This window comes from Lethenteron reissneri, chromosome 33 (genome assembly GCF_015708825.2).
Source record: "Lethenteron reissneri isolate LAM-NWPU_2019-01 chromosome 33, ASM1570882v1, whole genome shotgun sequence".
Classification (NCBI taxonomy): Eukaryota; Metazoa; Chordata; class Hyperoartia; order Petromyzontiformes; family Petromyzontidae; genus Lethenteron; species Lethenteron reissneri.
This window is the reverse complement of record NC_083811.1, coordinates 8708557-8731342: the sequence shown is the minus strand read 5'-3', so window position 1 is coordinate 8731342 and position 22786 is coordinate 8708557. Positions and strand designations below refer to the sequence as shown.

Below are 22786 nucleotides of genomic sequence, written 5' to 3'. Positions count from 1 at the left end.
ATGTGGACTGTAGCCTGGTTATTATAATCGATTCTTTAGATGTTCTTTGTACAAATAGTCATTAAGCTGGTTGAGCGACCCCAGTTCGATTCAAACTCACGCCCACCACCGCTGACGATTATTTGAAACGGACCTGGCCCTCCCCTAGGTCCACTCAGCCTCAAACGCGTAACTGCTGTCGTGTGTGAACATCGTCACTGGGGAGACAAAGGCGGACGGGCATCGTGGATCCAAGTCCCGGGCGAAGCCGGGTCTTTTGTGTATGTGTGTATGTGTTTAGGTGTATCTCTGTGTGTCTGTATGTATGTGTGTATGTATGTGTTTGTGTGTGTGTATGTATGTATGTGGGTTTTTTTCTATGTCTTTATGTGTATGTCTGCGTGTCTGTATGTATGTGTGTATGTACGTGTGTGCATGTGCTTGGGTGTATGTATGTGTGTGTCTATGTATGTGTGTATATGTGTTTCTGTGTATGTATGTGTGTGTATGTATGTGTGTTATGTGTCTGTCTGTGTGTCTGCATGTATGTGTGTGTGTGTATATTGTGTATATGTTTGTATGAGTTTGTGTCTTTACGCTCGCATTACACAAATGTGTTGCAGGTCTAAGGCGTTCCTTGCGCAGCATTGCCGCTTTATTATTTCAGTCGTTTACTGCCGTACGCACCCTGACAGTCGTGTGTGTCTGCAGCAAGCGGGTGTATGTGTACCTATGGACGCGCGCGCGTGTGTTGTGTAGGGGAAACGGTAGTGTAGTGCTTAGCGTGCTGCCTGTGTCTGTGTGTGTGTCTGTGTGTGTGTGTCTGTGTGTGTGTCTGTGTGTGTGTCTGTGTGTGTGCGTGTGTGGTGTGTGGGGAGCGGTAGTGTAGTGGTTAGCGTGCTGTCTGTGTGTGTGTCTCTGTCTGTGTGTGTCTGCGTGTGTCTGTGTGTGTGTCTGTGCGTGTGTGGTGTGTGAGGAGCGGTGGGTGTAGTGCTTAACGCTACGCTGCGCTACCAACCCGGCGAACCCAGTTCCATTCCCGCTCACGGCCACCACCGGTGACGATTATTTGAACCTCCCCTAGGTCGACTCTGCCTCAAACGAGTAACTGCTGTAGCGTATTAACATCGCCACTGGGGAGACAAAGGCGGCCGGCCGTGGTGGATACAAGTCCCGGGCGAAGCCGGGTAGTACAGCTAGTCCACATGTATACGTGCAATCGATGCACAGTGAGTGATATTTGTATGTACAGGATGTTGAACTGCTTCTGTGGTGCCACGACCGCGGAGCAATTCCGCAAGCGCCGCGATCCTCTCCCGGCCCCCGCACTGACAAAAAAGACAAAGATCCCCCGTATAGCCTTAACAGACTGTAGGGGCAAGTGCTGTTAGCGAGCACCTATGAAGGCCGGAACGGTACACGAGGGGGTGGGTGGCCAGCACCACGCCCGACCGCCTTTGTCTCCCTAGTGGCAATGTTTACACACCGCACCAGGTACTCATTTGAGGCTGAGTCGACCTAAGGGAGGGCCCGGGACCGGTTCAGATAATCGTCACTGGTGTTGGCCGTGAGCGGGAATCGAACCAGGGTCACCAGGTTCATAGCGTAGCGCACTAACCACTACGCCACCGCTCCCCCCCCGCACTGAACACACGCCCACACACAATGCACCCACGTAGTGTCCTGGCGGGGGGTTGCCTGGCACCTCGGGTTTTAATCCGAAGGGCCCCCAGGTGGGAGAGTCCCACGGTTTCCCGGTGCTAGGAAATTGGCCGACCCCCACAGGACAGGTTCCATTGCGGTGCCCCTAAATTGGCTTGAAATTGTATGGGCGCAAAAAGAAAAGGTTCCCCGGGCCAACCGCAATGAGTTACTCACAACATTGGGGGGAGGACGGAGGGTGGAATATTAGGCATACAGAGCAGAACCGAAGGCTCCAACTACGGGGCACGAGAGAATAAAGGTGGGAGCCCCGGGACGATGCGTTTAGTTGTCGACAACCTCCGGGCCGTCACGACCCACTCGCTGCCTGCCGTCCTGCCTCTTCAAGCCGCTCACAGCATCCGTGTGATGCCAGCGAGTGCTGCTGCGAGACAGTGACTGGGCAAGTCTTCTCTTGTCCTTCTCCCTTCGACTCTCTCAGCATCCGTGAGACGCCGCGAGTCCAGTTTCCAGGTAAGTGGTAGGACGTTCGAGTAGCTGGGTTCATAGGCAGAGTTACGCTAGGCTCTCCTCGCCAAATATTCCTCCTCCACGCAGTACGTATTGGCGCCATTAATAAGCTTTAGTTCAGAATATCGGTGAAGTGTGATTTCTGTGTGTGGGTAGAACCTCATCGTGGTGTCTGTGATTTGTATGTTGTGCGTCTGCGCGGGGGGATCGGGGTGCGTGAGAGAGTAAGCGCGGGGCTGCAGTGTCGGCGCGGAGTAGGTGATTTGAGCGTGTGTGAGGCGCGCGTGTATTACAACATATACGGCCGCGGTTGGCTGCGCGTTTACGCGCGGGTGTGGAAAACGCGCGCCTGCAGTGCCGCGTGAGTGTGGCGGGGTGCGTTCACACAGCGCGTTTACACAGTAAAAATTCCATTAACGGTGAGGCGTGCACCCATAGTCCTACTTTCCGTTAGCATTGCGTTCACACGGATTAGGGCTGAACCACCCGGAGGGGCACGTGCATATTCATATCGCCCCTGTTTCTTTTGTTCAGCGCCAGCCTGTGTGAGGGAAATACGCGCCTGCAGGGGCGCGCGCTTGCACGCCTCCGCGTTCGTTTGTGTGGTGGTGTGATTTGAGCGCACGTGAGATAACCCCGGGCGGTGGTGAGCCAGCCACTTGGCCATGTCCCTAAGAGAGGGCGATTGCGTGGGGGGGCCGATTACCCGATCGGCGGGGGTCCGGCGAGAGGCGGCCGACGAGGAGGGGGGAGTGGCAATCGTGTTAATCGGAGGTGCGTGAGAAGGGCAACCCACTAAACACTCAAATCTGTAAAAAAAATTCAATTTAGATTTGAAATTCAGCCGTAATTATTTTGAAGAACCTGACAATCAGTAGGTTTGTAATCGTGCGCACCACTTGCTCCGACATATGCTTCGGAAACATGGTCATTAACAGGCACAAAATCAGCGAAAACAGAACATTTTACAAAGCACAGAGAGATTCATGCATGGAATTTCAGTGAGAGATACAGAGGCGTGTATGGATTAAGATAACATGCTGAAGTAAATGACATTTTATTCAAGCAACATGACCTACTCCAAATCATGCAGCCAGTGTGGAAGATATAGTCTTGTACATCCCTAAAAGAGTGCCCGGAACGTGGTGTGCAGGGCACCCATTTACATTGTGACACGGATTAATATAGTGCAGTGTTTTGACAGAATGTCAAAAGCCATCATTGCACTGTAACTTCAGCAGAGGTTTTGAAGCTCATTAAACAACGTTTAACTAAGCATGTAGAGACGCATCAATTCCTGACGAAATGATGATTCTTACACTCTTGGTACACGCATCGAATCGAATAAGTTATAACCTATGCAAATTGTATGTTCAATTCTCATTTGTTGCAATTGCTTCACGTAAACCCTGCAGCCATTAGAGATGTATACATACACAATGGTAGAGAAAAAAATAGATTCTTGGATCGAATTGCAAATTTATATTCTGACAAATCATGCAATTACAAGGTAATCAATCATATGACTAATCGTGAAGCACAAGAAATTCATCCCATTTACATTACCAGTTCCACTTCTATGAGCACCGCTCCGATGTGTCATTGTTTTATTTGACACCCTATTTGTGTTAGGAAATGTATTTAAAATATTTATCCAAAACATTAACATTCCATTAAGGTAGACTATTGCAAAAGAGTCTAAAAAGCTTTTGAAACATCACAACGTCAAATAGTTTTTGTTTAAGCAGTGACTAAGATAGCAAGCATGCCCAATTGGTAGTGGTTTAAAACGACGAATGAAGCACTACATAGATTACATTACCTAAACATGTCAAAAAGCATTTGTAGAACATAAAACATAACCAATTTGCGAACTTTTTGATTGTATTACTATAATAAAACGATAGTATTAAACACTGTAGTTAAGACCTTAACGTTTAACAGCAATAAACATTTAAAATATTTGAAACACCTTTTGATTAAGATAGCACCATGCTATGCCAGCTCAATGCTGGGAAGATTACGATACTTTTTTTTTTCAAAACAACTTTGATGCGTAAAGAACATGCAGTGCAACTTGGTTTTACTTGTATATTTGAGCTTCAGAATATTTGCTATTTCTTTGCTAGTTTTAGTCTGTCCACATTTAAGAATTTCTGTATGTCTGTGATCTGATTTCCTATAGCCCAGTTGTCTTCTTCGTCATCGGAAAAAGCCACCAGTTCCACGCCGGTGACATTGTGTTTGGCCTTCAGTCCCACACTGGGGCCAGGATGCACACACACGGGAGCAGTTGCGTGCAGTGTAGAGGCGGCGTGTAATTTCTTCCCAACGGATTCCTATAAGAGACCAAAATAGATTGTCCTTATAATCATATGGACTCTGTTTTGAAAGTACATGATAACAGGATAAATAACCGGTTGTCGAGAAACACCATCCAACACTAAAAACAGCAAATACGGTTTTTTTTCAGGATATGTGATACAGAGATTTACCATTTGTAAAAAAAAGGTCTTTGAACAAATTGAGACAAACTTGTTTAAAAAGAAAATTAACCTTTGAAATAACAGCCAACTACAAATTAATGTAACTTTACATTTTATATATATATTTTCATATATAAATTATGAAAAAGCACGATTATTATTTATATAACTACAACACAATAAGCAATGTTCAATCAGGGGCATGGTGGGAAAGGAATACCAAAAAAGTAAAAGTAATAATCCATTCTTTCATTAAGGAGTGCCACGTTTTTCAGTGACCGATCAATCAAGTTTGGAAACGACATAAATCCTTTAAATAACACACTAGCCATGACGGCAACAAACATAATTCAGAAATAAAAGAAAACTGTGAAGGTGAATTTCAAAGGAAGGGTCGCCATCCACCACAGTACTGCAGCCAATGCCTGCTGGCACGCAGACAAGCGCTTGCTGTACATGCTCGGGGCGTGAGCTCATGCTGAGCGGTCTCGGCGTGGTACGGGGTGGTTAGCGTACGCGCTTGGACGAAGGCTGTTCCACGTCAAAGGCCTCTACAATCGCATTCCATTCCCCGCTGTAATCTCTCTTCCGCTTGGCTCCGCTGATCACGTCGCCCGGGAAAATTCCCTGTGGCTGGTTTCCAGGAAGACCTTGCGGTGGGCGCACAGAAAACTGGGAAACTATGAGGGCAATTGTTGGGGGACAAAAAGCAGGCATCACTACGTGGATGGAGACACCCTGCACGGAGCTATTAAATGTCCAGGATAAATCACCCATTAGCACAGAGTCTTTATCCATAGTACACCCTCGAAAATATCTCAATGTCACGTGGACATATATCAACTTCGTAAAAAAAATAACTGCCATGAGCACATATGCTAAATGGGATACCTTTCTGTAAAATATGTAGCATGGCATTTTTTTATGAATTAAATACTGACGTGAACGAGCGACATATATATAAACCCATGTAATAAATTGCATGTTTCAAATGTGGTCAATTGGAATATTACCACGTTTATTCAATGGAAACAGTATTTCCCTTAATATTTCACTCAGTGTAAAAAAAAAAAACTTCACTGCCATTCCTGATAAACATGCCCTGGAAATCAAACGTTCCCTTACTTATACAACATATTTGAGATATAACTGCCGTCTAGATGATTTATAAATTACAAAAAATATGCAGGCTACAAAGAAACCCTCCACACTAAGCAGGGACAAATGTCCTTTAGCCACAATGCAGCAAAGTCTAAACAGTAATTAATATGTATGAATGTTGCACTCCACCCACCAGAATTAAACTGGTGTTTCACAGCAGCGCTTGATGAAGAGGATGTTGCCCAAAGGTTATTGCGTAGGATACTTTTCGTACTTTGATGTGTGACACCGTCCGCGGGAGACGTAAGCGTATCGTGAGCAGCAGCACTACAGGTGACTGCCGCGGTGTTCTTGTGCTGTGCGATCTGTGGGGCCGCGCGAGACAACTCACCGCAACCCCCCCAATATTTTTTGTCCCCAACACGCGCGTCCCGCTGTGTCGCATTCGAGGTCGATGCGAGATATGGTGAGCAGCTTTGAGCGTGGGAAGTGGGCGTTTTGGTGTCCTTTCTCTCTGACAAAATATGCTTATACATACTGTAATAATCAGGATTTGTAGCACGGAACGATGTCAAGGAGGAGACGCTGGCAGTTTCTGTGGCTGGATCCTTTGCAATGCACTTTCCTAGAAAGCTGTTACTTTTCGTGTTACTGCTACTCGTTGGTTCACGCGAGAAAACATTTCGAAATTCACGTAAAGATAAAGTGGTCACAATTTTTGGGGCATCAGTTGGTGAACAGACATTGTGTTTGTCATCTGTAATGGATTGTCCCAGCATGGAGATTTTTCCATCTGCCTCGTCATACTTCTCACCTATATGGGAACACTCAAGCGCAATTGGTGACTGATCTGGCAGTTCTGTTGGAGCACAGCCTTTAGTCTCAGGATTAGTCCCTGTACAGTCCACAGCAACTTGTTCAAGTGGCAAATGTGTGACCATCTCCAATGACTGTGATGGCTGATGCACAATTTCATCAACTGTACTTGCTAATTTTATTTTAGGTGATAGACCCTTGATCTCTCTATCACCAAAAGCATGCGAATCAATGTGTTTTTCTGCTGTTGAAGGAGCATCAGCAACGGTATTTTCTTCACAAGCTACGATGTCACTTTCAACGGCCGGCTGTACTTCAGTGCTCATGCTTCTTATTTGCTCACATATTTCCACACCACTGGCGCAAGAATCAGCATCTGGTAGAGCAATGCACATTTGCTTATAAGTGGTAGCTATTTCGGTTGCGATGTTGGCGAGGTGAAGAATTGGTAAATTGACAAAGGCTGCTCCTGACTCGACACTGGTAGAACTTTCTTCGTGGCCGGTTACAAGTTGGTTGCTGATTCCTTCAGAAACTGACGTAAAACTCTCTATCACCTCATTGGCCGATGTCGTTAATAAAGGAAGTGCATCAGAAACACAGTCCGGGGCCCTATGGGGAACCGTGGAGTTCTCGATTACATTGTCAGCAATCTCAACAGTTGCAAGCCTAGAGCTGGCTTCTGCTGAAATTAGCTGGATATCAATGTTAGCGGTTCGATCTGCATTGTTTTTTTCACTTAATACTCCCTGCTCACTTATCTCATGAGAAACTATAACATTATCGTTTTCGTGTTGTTCTTCCGACGATAAAGCACTTTTTTCTTTAGATTCTGGCATTGCGACACTATGTTTGCTAACAGTGGGATTAGTTTGCAAGTTTGAAACATTTTGCTGACGTAAATTCTCGGAACTATTAATTACTGGAGTATTTTGCAACAACAAATTTAGTAACTCAGCCTCTTTTGTGACCTCACAGATGTCTGCCATGAATTGTTTTTCAGGAGCGAGCAGATTCAAATGTCTTTCTGTTTCCATGTTTGTTATTGCAATGCAATCTTTAATTACATGGCTTTGAGTTTCTGTTTTCTCTTCCTGAGCGTCAGAAACCTGAGGACTTGCACGCAGCACAGCACTTGCGTCTGATGGATTGTCGCTTGTAACGCAAGCGTCTGCGCAGGAAACGTCATTTACACGTGGTTCCGATTCTTTCTGCTCTTCAATTAAAATGTCAGTGTTTTTCAAAACCTCATCGTCAGTAATTTTTATTGTGTCACTAACAGTGCACGGGATTTGGTTTTCAGACTGCGTTCCCTTTGATGAGTATTCTTTGTTTGTTTTGCAGAATGCATGTATCTCCAACTCTCTGTCTGCAAGATTGCTCTCCAAACTTTCAATCATATGTTTTTCATCTCCTTGGTAGTTAAATGAATGCTGAAAAATAAATCACAGGATTTAAAATAAAAACGTAGGACCACTCATACTAAACTTTTCACAGGATTTGTGGATATTTAACATTAGTGCTTTATAAATGCTCGCAGTTATTTTTAAAAGGACATGCCTCCACGGGCTAATTTGCTTACTGCAGTATTGAAAATGTGTGTGCAAAGATGGAAAAGTTATATGTGGTTACACCAATACATCTGCAACTATTTTAACTGACTGCTGTGGGACAGCAGGGATAACCAACCAGTCTAACTTTACAAATTCCTCATATTACAGGTGCAGTCATAACAGGTAACCGAAAAATACAGCTCTCATTTCACAGTACAGCCAAAAGTGACACAATTCAGTTACACATCCCATCCAAACCTGCATTGTGAGATCTGGATCACGGATTGAGCAACACCAGTCCAGCTCATCCATATAAATATGAAAATTACTTTCCCAATTCCAATAAAATGTGAATGATAAGGGGACGTACCTGCAGGCCTTGAATCTTTCCTTCCTGCTCTCTTACTTGTGATTTGAACTTACAGTTACTCTCCTCTATTTCCTGAAAGCTGCATTGCAGACTATCATACTTCAATTGCAATGACTCAAGCTTGAGTTGCTGTTTCCTATTCTGTAAACAATGACGCAAACTTGAGTCATACGTGAAGTTCCAGTCAACTCGTATATAGCCCCCTTTCTCGATCCAGTAATAAAGGTCTCCCCAAAACCTGTTTGTCAAGAGGGATTGTTTCACCATACTTTATGACACTAGTCAGTGCAGGTTGGTGAAGGGGGTACAAAGAACCGTTTCAGATTCCATGGCTGGTGGGTTCACAGGGCGCCGCGGTGCACAGATGTTAACTACCTCGCCTGGTATGCAGGAGGTCGTGTGTTTGATCCAAACCCTGACACCTGTATATTTGGAGTTTGCATGTTCTCCCTTCGGTAATGTGGATTTTTCTCCGGGTCCTCTGGTTTTCCCCTCCACATTACAAACATGTGTTTAAGAGTATTTGGCTACGATAAATTTCCACGTGATAATCCACTTCGTTGAGTTATGATTTTGGGCTAGGTTGCTTCTGTAAAAGAGCTATATAGCTCAGTGGACCTTACTTGGTAAAAAAAAAGCACGTCACACTAACCAATGCGCCACTTCTCAAGTACCCAACGCGTCTCGAGGTATTCCTACGCGATATCTGCTCGCCATGCGCTAAACTGGTTAAACACATCGATGCGTTTGAGCCGATATATGCCATATAGATTACAAGCAGTTACCTCTTCTTCAAGGGTGATTTTTGTGTTTTCAAAGCGTCCTTTTATACTCTTGCAATTTTCATCTTTCTCCATCATGTGTCCGTTTAGTTTTTCGTTGTCACCCTTTAAAGCCTGACAACATTCAATAAAATACTTATTGAGCAGTCATTTAATGGTATTAACAATTTATTTGATCAAGGAAATCCTCAAATGTCGAGGTTTGTTTTGAGGAGGGTTTTGCATTAGAATATTTACCCAATTACGTTTAATGAGTGTCATGTTTGTGGAGAAATACAGTGTAGCTAGAGAAATCCCAATAAAGCAAGCTATAATAGCAACATTTCCATAGACAGGTTCAATGTCAGCTCCTAGTCACCTCACCTAGTAGATTTAAAACACTCCTCTAAAAGGAAACTGGCCAATCATCCCAATACAGGACTTGTTCCAATATTTTGACTCACCGTGGCTTTCCGGAAAAAAACAGTACAGCATTTTAATAACAATATTTCACTGCAAAAGAGTTACGCGTGTAATATTACAATATGCGATCAATTAATCTACAGATATTATGTTTATTGCACTGAAATGAAATCAAGCAAATGAGTATATTAGTACGGAATAGCTTTTGTTGTGTTTACAAGCCATTTGCTACCTGGTTTTCTTGTAAAAGTGCAACATTGTCTTCTTTAGTCCTGTTCACATGCACACTTTGTCGCTCAACGAGCCTTTGTGATTCTTCAAGTGCTTTGTTCGTTTCCTATTAAAGATACACGAGTTTAGATCAGTTCCAAGTCAAGTGGCCAAGCGGGTGTCCACATGCTCTCAATAGCATGGGGTGATGCTCATCTTTGTCAACAGTGCTGAGCCATGATAATTGTTTTTTTACCCTTTTATCTGGCAACAAAACTGACACCTTTTTTACAAGGAGTCATGTTTGCATAGACCACAATACCTGCGGTCGGAATGCAAACAAAAAACATAACTCTGATAATGTATGCACTGTTCTTGAAGTTGATTGGTCCACGCCCGAGACAGCTTTCCTTCAAGCCTAGTCTCACATGGTGTTGGACCAGATGACGCCAGAAGGTGACGCCAAAAGGTGTCAGTTTTGTTGCCAGATAAAAGGGTAAAAAAATAATTATCATATTTTTCTACTGGCAAATGAGGTCCCAATGGTGTAAGTGCTGAGTCAGTAGTAGAAATTCCAAGTTGCTGTGATGATGACCAGGATAGCCATAGGACAGGCATTCTCAACTGGAAAGAATACTCATTAAAGCACTGTTTTAAACATGCCATTATGAAATGCGCCTCATCAGCATCTAGTGAAGACATTGGCGTACAATATAAATGCAATGCTGAGATTTAATTGCAAATCATTATGTTAATTACCTGTTTTTCCTGTCGTAATGCTGTTATCGTTTGTGATAAAAGTTTCCCTAGATCCATCTCCTTTAATAAAAAGCAGACACATACATTAGAAAGATCATGAAAAAGTATATTTTACAGTACTTAAAATCAATTGTTCTGTTTGCACGTGAAATGTACGGTATTAACAATCCCTCATAAACCCAATTTATTGGAAAATATAATTGCTGACGATATGTTAAAGACAAAGTAGTAGACCTTAATTTAAAACCAGGTGAGAGCCCATTGAGATGAAGAGTCAAGAGATCTGCGTCGGTACAGAATCAGGGCACACACGCATTCTACAGGTTTAAAGCAAAATAAATGAACGAAATAGAAAGCATAATGTACCCAAAACTTAACACATCTTCTTGGTTCTTTCAGTAAAGTCACGTAGAAGGGAAATAATAGAATAATAACAATAAAACAGAATACATTTTTTTATTTTATTTTATTATAAAATATTTTGTAATTTTTTTATTATGTTTAAATTTTTTTTATGTTATAAAAGAAAATCTTTATTTTATTATGTTTTTATTTCTTTATTTTTTTTTATTTCCCTTCTACGTGACTTTACCGAAAGAACCAAGAAGACGAATCCCTGCAGTCACGAAAGCTTGAAATAGAAACATACCACGTAGTTTAGAGTAAGATAAAAACTGACGTGTGTCGAACCTTCTGTATCTGAAGCTGTGCCTCTTCCAGTTTGTGGTGCCTTTGAATCACCTCCCGCTTTTTCTCCTCCATCTTCGTCCGAATGTCAATCTTTAACTGCAGCAATTCCGCAGATACCTGTTGCAGTTTCTGAACATAGAAACCAATGATTCATCATCATCATCAGCCACGGTCAATCCACTGCTGGATGAAGGCCTACCCAAGCTGTCACCGTCTTCTCATCATCCTATGAGTCAATTATCCACCTGATACCTGTACACGGCCTGATGTCATCACTCCATCTCCACGGCGGCTTGCCTCTCATAAGATGTCCCTCATTTGGCTGACACTCCATTGTTAGTCTCGATCACTGGCCATTATCCCTTTGAGAAATGTCTTTTGCACTAGCCCAATTATTTTCCTTACCAATCAAAATGACATATTTAACAAGATCATGTTCTTTACACCATGCCTTGGCTACATACTCGATTACTGTTACATTGGAAGTGACCAGGTCGTCATTGTCAGTGTGCTTGCCATTGAACCAGTTACACAGGCACTGTGGTGCAATTATTGTCGGAACTTATTAAAGCTTACAATCGGCTTTGAAGTGGATATTAAGACTACTGTGTGTTGACACATTTATGTTGGTTCGTATATTTAACCAGAAAGAAGGAAACATTGTACAACGACAGTTATTAATGATAGAGGACATATTACATTCAAAACTGTTTTAAAGAAAATGCATTAAAAATACCATGCTTGTACTGATGCATGACAAAGACAATCAAGTAAAGAATACTTAAATCTCCACCACTTTACCGATTTTCAATTACATTTGATTAATGGGGCTTTTCATGCATGGTTACGCCCTGCGCATGGGCCGTCGTTCAAACGTTAGCAATCCCTCGCGGCACACAAGAAGAATCAAAATAACACCCCGAGAGGGCACGCAATCTCGAAAAATAGAAAGACAGAGATGGGGGGAAAAAAACGATTTAAAATCTTTGCAGGGGAGCTGACAGAAGGTCAGCAGAGCAGTTGACGAGACGCAGTCAGGTGGGGCTGACGAACAGCGCTCTGCAAGTGTTTGTCACCGCGGGCTAAGACAAAGATATGCCTATTACACCCTTACCCATGTAGTACAGCTCACCCCCACACAATGCAGCCTCTGAGATTGCAAGGGGAGTACTTATGTTACATACGTTGTTGTTGTTTTGTGAGCTTGTCCATCACACTTTATGTTACGGGAACGGAAATAGACAAACTGGCACCGGGGATGTTTAGGAAACATATTCTTAGGTTTTTTCGGTAAAGTCACGTAGGTAAAAAATTAATAAAAGTAAAATAAAAATAAAATAAAAATCACGATGTTTCGGAGGCAACACAAGCTTCCGTCTTCAGGTGGAACAGTCACAGGACGATAGCTGTATCAAATCTAGAATGTTCAGGAAACTCACAGCCAACTATACGCTTACCTGCTTGAGCCCCTCCTCTATGCATCCTTGATGCTTGTTGGTGTACAGCAGTTTTTTGTTTAATTTCAAGGACTCTTGGACTGTGCACGCCAAACAAATACAATCATTTCACAAATACCATATTCTGTAGATTATGTAATGCCCCGGAAAGTAAGACGCTCCAGAAAGTAAGACGCACCCCAAAATTGTACTCACTATCGACAAATGTATCCAAAAGTTATGGTCACACATATACACACCTACCAGATTTTAATATACACCTACCAGATTTTAATATACACCAAGTTTTGCTTAAAAAATACAGGGAGGAATAGCGTCTTATTATCCAGAATATGTTTATAATGTTTACAAATATATATATAAAAGGCTAAAGTTTTACAGAGAAGATACACAAAAGAAAATTATTGTAAAATGTGATCTTGGTATTGAAAAGAATGGTGCTGAATCTCACCATTCCTTTCCAGCATATCCTGTGTTTGTCTGTAGGTCTCACACTGTTTGCTGATGCTGGAATGTAAGTTTACAACCTCTGATAACTGACTGACCACCCTTTCTCTGCCAAGCATATGAAGTTGAAGCTTTTGATCCTAAATAGGATTTGAAAATACGAGATAAAACGGAAAACATTCATGTAAGCACTGACCTTTCGCTGTCTAACAATGTTACAATTTCCCCTGATACAAAATATATCCTGCAATACCAATGGTCTAACTCCTAATGGAGAGGTTAGTCATCATCTTCATCCATTATCCATTCACTGTTGGATGAGGGCCTCCCCAAGCCATCATCATCATCCCTAGCAGCTCCTACAATCCACTGTGGATTGCCTTTGGCTTGTTCTATCCTGCGACTCCTTAGTCTTGACAACCGGCCATCATCCCTTACATGTCGATCTTCCTTATTTTATTCATAGTCAATATGATCTCTCAATTATGTCCCTATGTCTCAACCAGTGTGCATTTCCCCATGTTTCTGTGGGCACTTTTCAGATTTTGTTCCATGTTCTTTGTTCAATTTTGTTTCCCGTTTAATCAGAGTATGTTGCCGTCGAGATGTTGTAGTACCTGCAGCTACATCATTAGAAGATACAATAATTGGTGATCCTATGTCACTAATTACTCGTGCTCCTTTGGAAAGACAATGAGTCATAATTAATTCTTACTTGATTAAACAGTAAATAGTGGCTTGTATAGTAAATTGCTAAATACTCGTGTGTTTAATGTGCTTTACGTGACTGCTTTCCCAGTGTCTTCATTTTGTTTAGCAATTTGTTTTATTTTTACTTGATATTCTACAATTTATCGTGATGCAAAGTAAAATTTGTATATGTGCATTTTATTAAACGTTATTATTTTCTTGACTCGTGTATACATTACCTAAATTAACTATATTTTCACGATAATCATTGAGGTACTTAAAACAAAAATACAACATACCTGGTCAGCAAGCCTCTTTTCCAAAGAATGCACAGATAACTGTAACAATTAAAAGAGTTGAATTTGTTTAATTTGTTTAGTGACAAAATTTGATATATAATAGATGCACGTCTATTTTTTAAAGCTAAAATTATGTTTATATTCTGTATAAATTAGGATTGAAATGACAGTTGTGTTTTAATATAAATAAATGTTGTGTAAATTTTTCAAATAAGCTTACATTTTGTGCCTTAATTTTATCTTTCAGGATGTTGACCTCTCTCTCTGCAGCTTCAGACAAGAACTGAAATTTGTTCTGTGGATTTAATAAAAATATTACATCAACAGAAAATATATTTTCACTGTAAAACGTTATTGGAAAAGGGGCTCAAATTTGTCTCATTTGGACCTAGTTAAGTGACCGACTCTTTTTAAGTCATTACGGATTGCTATTTATTTACCTATATGTTTACACAGCAAGAGGGACCTCATCAAATGAGTAATACTTTTCTGTCCGGGTGCATTAATAGGTTGCGTAAATGCAGTAGATTGAATGGCGCATTCTGAATGCATTACTCATGAGGGGTACTAAGAGAGTATTTCCGTGTCTGTCTAAAATGATCGGGGCTTCACGGAGAACATTACAGGTTCCGTGACAATGAAATGCTATGGTGGCAAGGGAGAATACAGACCCAGCGCACACTTCCCATGTTTATCATGTATGGTCCCCATTGCCATGAATACAACCCATGCATTTTCACAATACCTTCTCTGCCTCCAGGCTCTCGAGCTTTGATTTAAACTGATGAAAAAGAGAAAAAGAAAACATGCTTCACACTGACGACACCTCCAATATGTCATTACAGGCTGTGGGCACCAAGGGTGCTACATGATCATCTCAAATTAATGAAGCACGGAAGACATTGACACATTGCGGGTCACTGGGGGTAGGGGTGTTGGGGGGGGGGACGTGTGGGAAACCAAGCACCCAATCGCCACTTGCAAACCTGCTTGTTTATTTTTGAGATTTCCTCCAAATGCTCTGTCAACAAACTTTCACGTTTACTGGCCAGTGTCTCCTGAAAAAGTGCAAAAACATACTAAATTGGTTTGTGTAATTGATATCAAGTATACAAATCATTGCTTGGTTAAATAATAAGAAATAATAATTAAAGTGTTGGTTATGTGTTGTTAATTAACACAAGTTACATGCAATTTCACATGCATATATCAGGCTAAACAATTATACAAACTACACATACCTGATCATAAATCTTTATATATGAAGCATGCAGTGTTTCCACTGCACAAGTATAGGCTGTGCAGTAATATGATTTTGCTATTTAATCCGAATGTGAAAATTCCAAAAGTTTAAAACAAATAATGCACAACTCAAGAAAATAATAACATTCATTAAGTAACAATCTGATAATCAAGGGCCACACATACGTTCATGTTTTTATCAAACACAAATTTAAGTTCAAATTAAATATGAAATTATTTGAAATAAAATACAAATTCCAGTGATGTACTGTGGTGCTACTCTGGGAGGTGTCTACAATATGTTTAACAGAAATTGAGGAGCTGGTAATTCATAGTTTTAACTTAAAATGTGCAATGACTGACAACTTCATAAAATGTATACAGTATACAGAACATACATATCATCAAATGCACTTATTGTCCAAATATAATCCCTCTTCATAAAAAAAATATTTCCTGAAAATGCCTCCGAATAAACATCATGTTCAATATCATTGGAAATATCTCTATCAAAAAACAAGGGCTTTAAAACACAGAATATTACAAAAAATCTACATACCTTTGGGATTTATATGAAACGTAGTTAGGATTGCAGGTCAAGTCCAGCTATTATATTAATGAAACTTAATTAACCTTATTGATCATTTCTCAAATGTTTCACATGGTACATTTCAGAAACATGGATTATTGTCATAAATAAAAATTTCACGGAGCAATTAAAGTAAAAGGTTATTGTTATCTATGGTCAGTAATTAATGCTGTTAACTGCTTTTTTATTGTCCATCAATGCTAATAGATAATTTCACACCACAAAGTCCAGACCCTTTATAAGGCAAAGACATTTATCAGCTTGACTTTTTCAAAGTCAAGCCCTTCAAGTCAGCGAGAATTCCTGCACGTCTAGAAAGACACTAACGCTCCAATTTATCGACAAAATGAGTTAACGTGCTAACTGCACACAGATGAAAATATCACATTCATTCAGGATTAATTTTAGACCTTGTGTTAAGCACAATGCAAGAGCAATTTAATTTGAAAGATGTTTCACTGCATATGATGATGCCCATTATTAACCCATAAGCTCCTCACTGAGTCTCAAGACTCTTTTACAGATTCTGCATCGGGATGTTTGGTCAATTAATTCGTGTTTGCCATATTTTGTCACGTGTAAGCTTAAGTGATGCTACATTGCACCTAATGCACCATAGTTATACTCTAGTTTACAACAGGGGTTGGGATTGCATGGCATGTGGGCCATGGCTGCTCCAAAACTTAAATTAATACGTCCCCTGATCTCAAGGCCAACTACTTATAAACAGGCTGCAACAAATATGTATCCATCACTTGAAGCATCTTAGCTGCACTTATCAGAAACTAGAGGGGTATTTATTTTGTACCTGACAACATTGTTTGTAATTTTAGTAAACTTGGTGACTTATCTCACTGCAAAAGCCTATTTTAGTGACAGAAGCAGATGAGCTGTGTGCCAATGTGTGGCGTGCCAAAGGTATTTTAAATTCTTAATTGGCCCTCAGTTGATAATTGGTTTTTTACCCTTCTATCTGGCAACAAAACTGACACCTTTTTTTACAAGGAGTCATGTTTGCATAGACCACAATACCTGCAGTCATAATGCAAACAAAAAACACAACTCTGATAATATATGCATGGTCTTTGAAGTTGATTGGTCCACACCCGAGACAGCTTTCTTTAGAGCCTAGTCTCACATGGGTTGGACCAGATGACGCCAAAAGGCGCACAACTCAAAGACAATGCACCATCAGAGTATGAAAGCTCGGAGTAAGCATTTACACCATTGGAACCTCATTTGCCAGTAAAAAATAAGTGTTAGTTTTGTTGCCAGATATAAGGGTGAAAAACAATTATCATATTTTTTACTGGCAAATGAGGTTCCATTGGCCCTCAGTTAAGAAAGGTTCCCCACCCCTAGTTTACAATCGGCAGGTATTAATCTGAGAACATTGTACCAGCTTACTCGTGAGTCTATAAGATGTTTTGTTAATGACACAAACGTCTTGGTGTACCTTTTGCCACTCTAATTCTTGCTTCTCTGTAATCATTTGATTGAATTTCTCCTCAAAGTGATGCTCGGATTCCTTGGGGGACACACACACAAAAGTATTATCTTCAGCAGAATTTTTAAAAATTAAATTAGTCCTGAAGTGCATTCATTTTAACTCCTATAAAAGTACCAAGTTCACAACTCATGATATACACAATACATGTCTGTTACACTTACAAGACCTATGAACGTTAATTATTGCAACCATGAAAATTAAATTTAGAAACCTTTGTCATTTTGCAGGCCATCAAGGGAAATGAGAAACAGAGATCATGGCATACGGAGGAAAAATTACACAGTAGATAAACCATTAATAGCTCAAATAATATTCCATGTAGCCAGAGACCCATGGCGTATACATCAAGTGACTCCAGATATATGAATGATGCAAGTGACCTGTTATGACACCAAGCAATTAAAATATGCTTCCTCGTGATAATATAGGTCATCATTTTCTTTGTGCTGCACAATTTGAGATGCACTGAGCATACATCAAGTGAATGGGTCTTTTATTCAGCCAAAGCAAAAAGGGCTCCGGCACATCACCATACTTAGAGCAATAAAAAGTTTTATAATATCAAGGGTGACAAAATATTTAGTGTTTCCTCCACGCTTTATGGATGGATTAACAGCAATATTCGTGCAGCATCAAGCAGCAAATGTCCATCCCGTGTGCTCATATATGGAACCTCCTGTGTTGCAACGTAATGTATGGTGGCAATAAAGCTGTCCTGGGAAGCGCATCTCAATAAAACGCCGTATAAAGCTGACAAATGGGGGATTACTGCTTTGGCTATTTGTAGATGTTGTTTAAAAGCACATATCAATGTATGTGCAATAAAACAAGTACTTTCGATAACCTGCTAAAGCAAAAACTTCTGCATTTATGTGACGATGACTTATGACATGAGTTGTGCATATGCTGAAAAAAAGAAAAACTGGACTGATAGTTATTAAAATAACTAGTTGGTCCAGAAAAAACATTACCTATTTGATAAATTACATTCATGTAACCATGGATCTAAAGTTCCATTCTGTATATATCATAATCTACGATATCAGTATACGGTGATTTATTTAAAATAAAATATGAAAAAATATGGAAACATAGTACTGAAGCATATTGCTAAAAACACTGATTTTGCACATATGAAGAAACAAAATACCAAAGATATAAGGCCAACATTTTTGCCAATGAAAAAGGTCTAGAAGAAAGGTTTTACAAAATAACCCATCTTGACGTTAACAATCGCAAGAGGTGAATGCCAAGCCGGTGTTCACAAAATTGATAACCACACAGATGCAGAATGGAATGAGATGCACATTCTACTTTATTTGAAGTGTGACACATCACTGTGCACATGATAAATACCAAGCGCTGCTACAAGCGAGCTGTCAAGTTATCACCAATTCAGCGGAGCACAGCGGCCCCAAAAACCCAAACCCACGCCGTACCAGTGCCCGTAATGGCCAGCTGCCCTGGCCCACGATAACAATGTTAATAACATATTTTTTGGACCACCTCTGGGCTGCAGCTGCAGATCTGTAACCTGCACCTTGCGCAAGATAAAGCGCGTGTCACGTAAAAAACATGAGAAGACTTCACGGCCACCACCCCTATTGCGTAGAGCACTAATCTACTCTAGCCTCTGCCCATAGGGCATAAAAAACCACAGCTGGTTCATTTATTACGACCTGAGAAAAGTCTGCCGTTCGTGAACCCAATGTAACCTCCCGGTGCAGCGACGCGTAGCGCAGAGCCGGCCCAACTCACCCTCCGCATTCTCAGCTCCTCAACCATCTCCAGCAGGCTGGTCTTGAAGTGCAGCTGACGGACGGAATTGAACAGACTCTGCTCGGGGTCCCGAAGGGCACAGCTCAGGTCTCCGTTGTTCACAAGCCTATCACTGGTCTGTTCACCCTCAACCTTCCCGGGTAGTTAAGGCATTCACATTGGTTAAAGAAAGCACAAAAAAATACCGAGGTTATAAAATATAGGGCAGGGAATATTTTGGGGATAAAATAATTGTTGTAAAATACAAGGAATGATACATTTTTATCAGTATACCTAGTGATTTCCCACACAAACTTTGGATAACTGTGAATAAATATAACTTTTATATGAAATAGACAATATAATAAATGGATGCTGCTGTAAAAAAAATGCACATATTGCAACATGGGAAATCACCAAATTATATGGCCTTGATTAATAATGAATTGCATCCTGTGACAGTTGCCAGATACCAGCCTTGTTTGTGTGCAGGAAAGGAAAGTAATTGGGAGGACTAACACCTGACCTTTGACTCCAACATATGCCAGGAATTTTGGACAGAAAAAAAGGCAAAGAAGGTCTGACCTGAGATACTTTAACTTTATGAGCCCCATGAGGAGACTCTCTTGGGCAAGTATGGGGTTGTTCCATTGCGGTCCATGCAGACACAAGTGAGCTTGTATGATCCATTTTGCGGCCCCAGTCTAGGATTGTCAAGCATTCTGCAACGACAACACAGATAGCATCTGATTGATTGGGTTCTCTGCCTACTGAGGCATGGGAGCAGGCAAATCGTATCCAAATTGCAAGATTGAAATGGAATTTGGAGATGCTATCGGTTTCTGCACTCAAGTTACAATGTGTAAATTTCATAAAAAATCGCACATTACGGTCCCTTACTCCACAGTACGAATGTGGTAAACAACTTCAAGTGATGGAACATATCGTATGCAACTGTCCATTACAATCACTCCATGGTAATATCTTCGTGTCTCCTGAAGCTCAACTGGATACTAAAACTCAACATTATACAATCAAATGTTGCTATTCCTTCATACACCATCATTAAGGTTCCTCATCATTGTTAACTGGAGAGGACAAAGTACAGCCTGTGGGGTGAGTTGGATGCGGCACGTCACTTTTTTAAAAGTCTGTTTGGGTAGCGTGCCCACGCTGTATTGCCCCATTAAACATTAAAGTATACAATCTTCGAGCCAGTCTAGTGCTCTTGGTGACATATTAAACTTTTCATTATTAACACAATGTTAATTTCACCAAAACAAAACAAGCCCAGCATGATTGTTATTTTATGGTGTACATTAATTTTGTGAAGTATATTAAGTCGTATTGGCTTTTCTTCCACACAAGTCACGTAACAAAATTGTACCAACACGAGACGAAAATGTAATTTAGAAAAAAACCTAATAGAAATGTCAGTGCAACATAAATCTTTGTACAAGTATCCCTCGATAGTGGCAGGTGTGTGTCTAATCTGAGTGTTCATTAAATGTCTTCATACATATTCCGTGCTGAAACTATAGATAAGCCAAATGTTAATTATGAGTAACTGCTACTGAAATGTTTCAAAGTGCAGCTATGACCTTTATTAAAACTTTCATGGATGATTACCAATGTCTCAATTGCTATTATTTTCTGACCATGATGTATGAAAGTTTGAAAAGGTTCAATACTACAATGTTTTTATAACTCTTCCACTACACTAAATCAGAGGCAACTTTATTTAGAGCATAAAACAAGTTTTGATTGAAAGCTTTCGTGACTGCAGGGATTCATATTCATGGTTCTTTCGGTAAAGTCACGTAGAAGGGAAATAATGAAATGAAAACAATATAAAACAATACAAATTCTCCTGATGATGATTGCTTGTGTTGCAGTCGAAACGTCGTGAGAATTTTTTATTGTTTTATATTTATATTATTTTATTAATTCCCTTCTACGTGACTTTACCGAAAGAACCAAGTATACATAAAACAAATGTTTTTACATTTGGAATCCAATTATCAATATTGACTTATGATTCTCAAGATGCCAAATAAGCCCCATATTTGATGTGCAATTGGTCTCTGTGGGCAATTCAGAATTTCGACTTCTCAGGTCAATACTGCAAATGCATTTTGCAATAAAAATTAAAACAGTGAAATGTATAAAATAAAAGCTATTTGTGGTAACCATTCGGCAAAATACCTTCAATGGCAAAATGGGCATGACGGTACAGTACAGTACAATGGTATAGAATTTCTATAAAGCTGGTGTGCCCATGCAAAAGAGCTATGGGAGAGTGATAGTTCCTTATTGCTGGACCTCAGCCATGAGGACAAAAACACGTTTCTATGGCAGGATCTCGTGAAAATGTCGAAGTGCCCCATTGCGACGCTACTGAGGACATCTGTGAAACACTGGATACGAGTGAAATAGCCTCGTAGCTCATCGGATTCCTCCAGTCCAATTATAGATGATTCTACTCTCCTGAGGCAGTTGTGGTACATCGATATTCCAATGGCATTGGAAATATTTAAATTTATCATGAAAAAGCTATAACATCACTCCGCTCAAACTCGCACCTTCAACCTCTAACTAGTATATTTGATGGAAATATTGTAGTGGATTATTTGCCAGGATCTTGCCAGATCTCGGCATGGGGAGGTCTTCATACACATGTATAAGTACACAGAATCGTTAACCTCAAACTAATGGAGTTTATATTGGTTTTTATATGGAAAACGTTATCATATTCTATCGTGTGCGTTTGTGCACGCATCTCTTTGTATTTGGGTGCTCAAGTTCACGTTTTGTTTAACTTACAACAAAATGTTATCATCGTTTAAGCCTCCAATACAATACGAAGTGGTTTAAATTGGAACATTTACTCCTTTTACATTCCGTACAACGGATACGCGACACCCCAACCCCCTCGGCCCATACGTATCAATTGTACCAAAACCAAATCAGACGCTCAATTTACAAATAAACTAAAAGTTTCGTTACACAAACACCGCAGCTTATTTGTGTACAACTTTTTTAACGTGCGACATTAGGTGAAAACATTCGTGCGATTATTGTTGTTTAAAATATAAACACTCACCACGGTTTGCCAAGCGCTTGAGACGTTACGATACGCTGGGAGGTGGGGGGGGGAATCCTCGGCCAGTGATTGGTCGAGGGCCGTGTCACGTGATCAAGGTGAGTTTTTTGTTTGGTAATCGGCTATCAAGGAATGTCGAGCGCAATCCCTTCCCCTTGATAATATAATAATACTGTATAATGAAAATATAATAATCTAATGATAATATAATGATCTAATGATAATATAATAATCTAATGAAAATATAATAATCTCATGAAAATATAAGAATATAATGATAATATAATGATCTAATGAAAATGTAATAATCTAATGATATTATAATAATCTCATGAAAATATAATAATCTAATGATAATATAATGATCTAAT

The 22786-nt window shown here is 40.4% G+C and overlaps 1 protein-coding gene across 4 annotated transcripts; it reads right to left on the bottom strand.

Moving 5' to 3' along the window:
* Window positions 1–3192: 3192 nt before the first annotated feature.
* On the bottom strand, window positions 3193–22476 carry CCDC73 (coiled-coil domain containing 73). Of its 4 annotated transcripts, none has more exons than XM_061564514.1 (18): window positions 22416–22476; window positions 19898–20034; window positions 19313–19465; window positions 17501–17572; window positions 15200–15271; window positions 14959–14994; window positions 14434–14508; window positions 14214–14252; window positions 13229–13364; window positions 12778–12857; window positions 11321–11449; window positions 10631–10690; window positions 9894–9998; window positions 9263–9373; window positions 8478–8618; window positions 5932–7987; window positions 5154–5317; window positions 3193–4490 (listed from the first exon to the last, which is right to left on the bottom strand). In XM_061564514.1, the coding sequence occupies exons 2-18, from the start codon at window positions 20000–20002 to the stop codon at window positions 4266–4268; spliced, it is 3759 nt and encodes a 1252-aa protein (XP_061420498.1). In that variant the 5' UTR covers window positions 20003–20034; window positions 22416–22476; the 3' UTR covers window positions 3193–4265. The 4 variants fall into 4 exon arrangements, 3 of the variants coding, with proteins under 3 accessions (XP_061420498.1, XP_061420499.1, XP_061420500.1); XM_061564515.1 differs by having other exon boundaries at window positions 5154–5287; XM_061564516.1 differs by having other exon boundaries at window positions 4316–4490; window positions 5154–5309.
* Window positions 22477–22786: the final 310 nt, after the last annotated feature.

Bases quoted from the DNA above. Each gene is read 5' to 3' on its own strand.
- CCDC73 (XM_061564514.1), bottom strand. From the start codon at position 20,002: ATGGATCATACAAGCTCACTTGTGTCTGCATGGACCGCAATGGAACAA. The intron at 11,450-12,777 runs GTAAGCGTATAG...TTCTATGTTCAG, and splicing joins TAGAGGAGGGGCTCAAGCAG to AAACTGCAACAGGTATCTGC. The intron at 9,374-9,893 runs GTAGCAAATGGC...GAATGTTGTCAG, and splicing joins CACTTTTACAAGAAAACCAG to GCTTTAAAGGGTGACAACGA.